Consider the following 5,104-nt stretch of genomic DNA (forward strand, 5'->3'; position numbering starts at 1 on the left):
AAAAAAAAAAAAAAAAAAAAAAGAAACCAATAAAGAAATAGAGTAGCTCAGCTATGAGGAGAGATTAGCTGAACTGAATCTATTCTCCCTTGAGAAGAGACATTAAAGGGGGGAATATGATCACCCTGTATAAAAATATAAATGGTCCATATAAAGATCTCTCTTCCCTTGAGATCATTACAAAGAACAAGATGGTACTCTTTGCATCTGGAGAAAAAGAAGTTTAGGTTCCAAATAAGGAAGGGATTCTTCACTGTAAGGACTGTGAAAATGTGGAATCAGCTCCTTCAGGAAAGAGTTTCAGCAACTACTATAGATCGCTTTAAGAAAAAGCTGAATGCTTTACTAGAAGCACAGAATATTAGTAGTAAATAAGGATTTAAAGTAAAGATAACAGAGACTGGTAATCCAGGGAACATCTGATTGCCTCAGGGAATCAGGAAGGAGTTTTTTTCCGGTTGAAGCAAATTATAGCAGGGGTTTTTTTTGGACCAACTATGTCTTATAGGGTTTATATCTGGGATATGTCCATTTCCCTAGTGGTTGAACTTTATGGACTTATGTATTTTTTCAACCTAACCTACTATAGCTATGTAACTAATAAATGTAGAGGCCCTTTTGGGAAATAGGCTCATTGTTCCACACATTTTCCTAGTTATTTGTGGTCCCACTTTAAAATTTCTGGGGTAAGATTTTGATGCAAAGACTTTTTGTTTTCAGTATAACGGGGAAAGATTTCAAGACTAGAAAAAATTTAGGTAGAATAAAAGACCATAGCTTGAAAAATCTGACAGAGCATCTTGCATTTCTCCACTCTCTGGGGGAAAAAACTCACTAAGTAGCAAATTAAATTCTATCCCTCCTCTCAAGTTTGTGGTCATTTCTTACCAGTCTTTGAAGCACCTTTTTCAATGCCAGCAGCAGCTTTGAGGAAATATGATGTGGGTGGAAGACCAATCTGCATTTGGTATGTTCTATCAGGCTAAAACAAAAACAGAAAGATACAAAAGTTTTTTTTTGTTTTTTTTTTTTTTAAAAAACAATTATTTAGTGAAAACAATTTTTTTAAAAGACTTTACCAATCATGTAATATAAATTTACCTTAACGATGAAATGAAATGCCCTTATCTGTAGTCACAGTAGTTTGAGATCATGTTGTATAAGACATTGAGAAATGTAGAGGACACATAAAGAGCAAAATAGCATAATGTAGGTCATGAAAATATTTACATTAACAAAGATCTTCACACGCAAAGGAACTCCTTCAATAATGTCTTTTGTCTTTTCATTAAATTCCTTACAAAACTGTCCAATTGGAATTCCTCTCTAGAAGACAAAGATATGCAAAGTCAAAATTTCAGAAACATTTTACATATACAATTACATATTCCTTTAGGGTTTAAAAAGATCACTTCCTAAATTAACACTTCACAGGAAAAGGAGCAACATGATTGCTGTGAGGATTTGCCCTATAAATTTTAGCTTTATTGTTCTTGCCAATGACCATAACAGCAGATATACATAGGGTGGAAACTGTGCTGAAACCTTGTAAGAGTACAGAAAAGGAAGTCAACATAAACTATAACAGATACCACTGTGACGCAGTGTTGGCTGTTTCAGGGCAACTCCTTAATAATTCATAAGTGGCCATCCAGAAGACAGTGCTACCACAAGTTATTTTAATATGGGGCCTACAACCAGTATTTGCGTATTATTCTGGACCGTTTGGCACTTTCTCTGAAAAGCTTTGCAGTCTTCTTTCCCTGTACTGATGGTGACAGATATATCAGGTAATATAATTTCAATGTGTAGAATGAAAAAACTCATCAATCTCGGTTTATCTTATTTTTATCTGTTCCTACACTCTCTAGCCTAAGAAAAAAAAAGACCTGTATGAGATCAACAAACAGAGAGACAACCAGTCTTGTCGCTGCAAATTTAAGCAAAGCTGCAAGGGGAAATGTAGTAAACTTAATGATTAAATACAGTCAGCAGCTAAAAAACTACCATTTGTATCCATTAACAAGCAGTTCTGGGCACCCTTTTTGTCTTAATAAAGGTACCATGAACTTACAGTCAGGATGAATACTACAAATGTAAGGGATACTGAGGCAGTCGGATGCAAGTAATGTAGTTCCGTTATATATTTTTTTTTGTCCATAGCACTAAAAGGGTTAGCTGGCTCAACTCCCAGACACTTTATTACATGCTACATAAAAGCATGTGGAGAGTGTATGACAGAGTGTATGGACAGAGATATTGTCAAATTATAATATTTAAAAAAAAATATCTATTTCACTAGAAGCAAAGCCCCTTTTCAAACCACAGGACCAGATAATAACATTAACAATAATGCTAGGAATTTATGTACCACCAGACATTTGCTATAACTGCAGGGTCACATAAGGACCACCTCTGTTTAAGATTTTTTCACTGTATGATAAATTTGAACTGCCCAAGTTTGTGACTTATGTATACATTATGCAACAGTGAACTGATGTAATTGATTGCTAATAAGGCATGGTTGCCCTCGGCAGAACTAATGTTAATTCTTAAAAATTATCCTATGCTATGTAGCACTCATCTATACATACCTGTCCCAAGATAGGACCTAAAGGGGGTCCTGGTGCAGCCTGCCCAGCACCTAGGACTGCTCGAATCACACCAGCAACATCAGTTTTCTTTGCTGTTTTAACAGCACGAGAAGCCTTAGACATGGCTATGAAAATAAAAATAAATAAAATAACAATGAGAGATAACTACTCCTGTTTTGTTTACATGAACCAAAAAACAGTGCTGGGAGCAATAGATAAATTTGTCTGAGCAGAAGGTGCAGCTTAGAACAAGCAAATAACTCTCAAAAAGGCTGGTCATCCTGTAGGGCATAAATTTGTATATATAAAAGGTATTACCTATTGTACATAACAACACACTAGCTTTAACAAAGTAGCCTTATAATAGCTCATAATGAGAGCTACATCAAGGTCACAGGTATTAAGGTAGAGCAGATCACATTTTATACCAGAGCTGTGTGCTTTACAAAAGTGCATTGTGCCTAACTTGTTTTGGAATTACAAAAGAAATGAAGTGCAATAAATACAGAATGAAAGGAAAAGAACAGGAGGAGATACTGGACTTTGACAGGTCACATGATCTCCATTTCCTCCAAAGGTCCCCCTAGAAAAATAAAGCAATTTTTTTTAAAAGTTCTTATGGCAGAAAGGATGGTAAATGTATGCAATAAAACAAACCTACCAGCCTGTTTGCATTGCTCCATAGAATATACACCAAGCTGGGCATGCCAGAATAACCATATGCACATGAGCATGCATACATGAGGTCTATTAGTACGACTTGGCAAATCAAAATGGTCAAAATTCCACAAACATGTTGGGGGTGCTGCTTGTGCAGTGCGGAGTGACATGTAGGTTTGGGTTAAGCGGAGGTATCTTGTTGACCTGGCACAAGTTTTGCACTAACACCGGTGTTTCAGGAAAAAGTCGCAGAAAAGCAGAGCACAATGCGGAAAATTCAGAAGATTTCATTACCAGCTCGCAACTATAATAATACTACTAAATGTTATTGATTTGATACTTTTATCTACCTTTACAAAGGAATTTCAACGTGGTGACATATCTATGTATCATTACAAACAATGCAGTAAACTCCGTACACTATGTTTTCTAGAGGCAATTAATTAGAGCCTGCTTAATTATTCTTTAAATACAATATTTGTGTTATTGCGGCCTACCTTAATGGTAAAAGACAGGGACTGGTTTACGACACGCTGACACCTCTCTGACCTTCACAGTCATACGTCTCAACATGCCCACACTAATTGACCAGAAACCAGCAGAAGGACATGAAAACCTCGCGCTCTATGGAATCCTTTATGAGAGGAGGGGCTTACAAACTCAACTTCGATAGGCCAATCCATCCATCATTCAAATTTCAGGCCGAGTACATTCATTCAGGCGCATAATAGCGCTGATTGGTCGTAAATTGGCACGTGTATGAAGTACGGTAGGGAAGTGCAACACCTGACCGGAAAGTAGAGCGAAGGATGACGGGGATTTCTGTGACTTTACTAGGGGCGCCATATTTTTGAAGCCTAGCTTGCTTTACCAGAGCATGGATCGAGAAGTATAAAGTTTTAGAGCATTTTACCAAATTAATTGTATGAACTTTGTTGTAGCAAGATTATAATCTTTTGATCCCCCTTTATTTAGTTATGTGACAATAAAATTGTTATTTGATTACATTTAACCAAGCGTTGGAATAAAACATTAAACAGTAATAAATCAGGTGCTATTCAAACAAAATGCATTTCACATGGGATGCTGTTATTCTTTATTACTCGGATATTAGGTTCACTTTTTCTTTATGGAACCCCATAAAATATTTTCAGGTCTCATTGTGCATTTTTAAAATAAGTGGGTTGTAAATACATTAGCAAATTAATACTATTATTACACAGTATTTATATAGAGCCGACATATTACGCAGGGCTGTACAAAGTCCATAGTTATGTCACTAACTGTCCCTCGAAGGAGCTCACAATCTAATGTTCCTACCATAGTCATCCGTCATTATTACAGTCTATGGTCAATTTTTTTTTGGAGAAACCAAAGGATGGAATAAAAGGATGTAGGGTGCTCAGTACGTATGATGCATGGAAAGGAATATTTTGTTACATCAGTGGCATGTAGATAATCCTACTGACAGGCAGATTTTACCACTGACAGGAAAATATCAATGACAGGCATATATCAATACCATGCAGAAATCAACAATGGACACATTTGAATTATGGTAGCTGCTAGTTTAGTGGATGCTAGATTGGAGTAGTTCAAAGGGGGTGGGTTTACAGAAGGGGTGGGGCTTATGATGTGATGCAATATGTACATAGAATTCTGGGGATTTTTCCTGTCTGTAGCTGATGTCTCCAACCCAGACCACCTGTCAGTGAGTATTGCAGGTTATTCCTACTTTTCCCACAGGTTGTGACTAGTTCCAATCCAGTAGAAGGACCATCCCTCTAGAGCAGTGGTCCCTAACTTTTAAGGCTCTTGGACCACTGAATCCACAGATTCTGGACCGCTCA

At 36.8% G+C, this 5,104-nt stretch overlaps 1 protein-coding gene across 1 annotated transcript in view; it reads right to left on the bottom strand.

Annotated features, from left to right (window-relative positions):
• Positions 1 to 3,908, bottom strand: part of MRPL11 (mitochondrial ribosomal protein L11) — an 18,282-nt gene extending 14,374 nt beyond the window's left edge. Inside the window, exons 1-4 of the mRNA XM_072421261.1 lie at positions 3,752 to 3,908; positions 2,595 to 2,719; positions 1,231 to 1,326; positions 889 to 982 (exon numbers count right to left, since the gene is read on the bottom strand). Coding sequence (XP_072277362.1) covers positions 889 to 982; positions 1,231 to 1,326; positions 2,595 to 2,717 — 313 coding nt within the window. The 5' untranslated portion in view covers positions 2,718 to 2,719; positions 3,752 to 3,908. The remainder of the gene's footprint in view (positions 1 to 888; positions 983 to 1,230; positions 1,327 to 2,594; positions 2,720 to 3,751) is intronic.
• Between the last annotated feature and the right edge of the window lie 1,196 nt (positions 3,909 to 5,104).

This window comes from Pyxicephalus adspersus, chromosome 9, assembly GCF_032062135.1.
Source record: "Pyxicephalus adspersus chromosome 9, UCB_Pads_2.0, whole genome shotgun sequence".
Taxonomy (NCBI): Eukaryota; Metazoa; Chordata; class Amphibia; order Anura; family Pyxicephalidae; genus Pyxicephalus; species Pyxicephalus adspersus.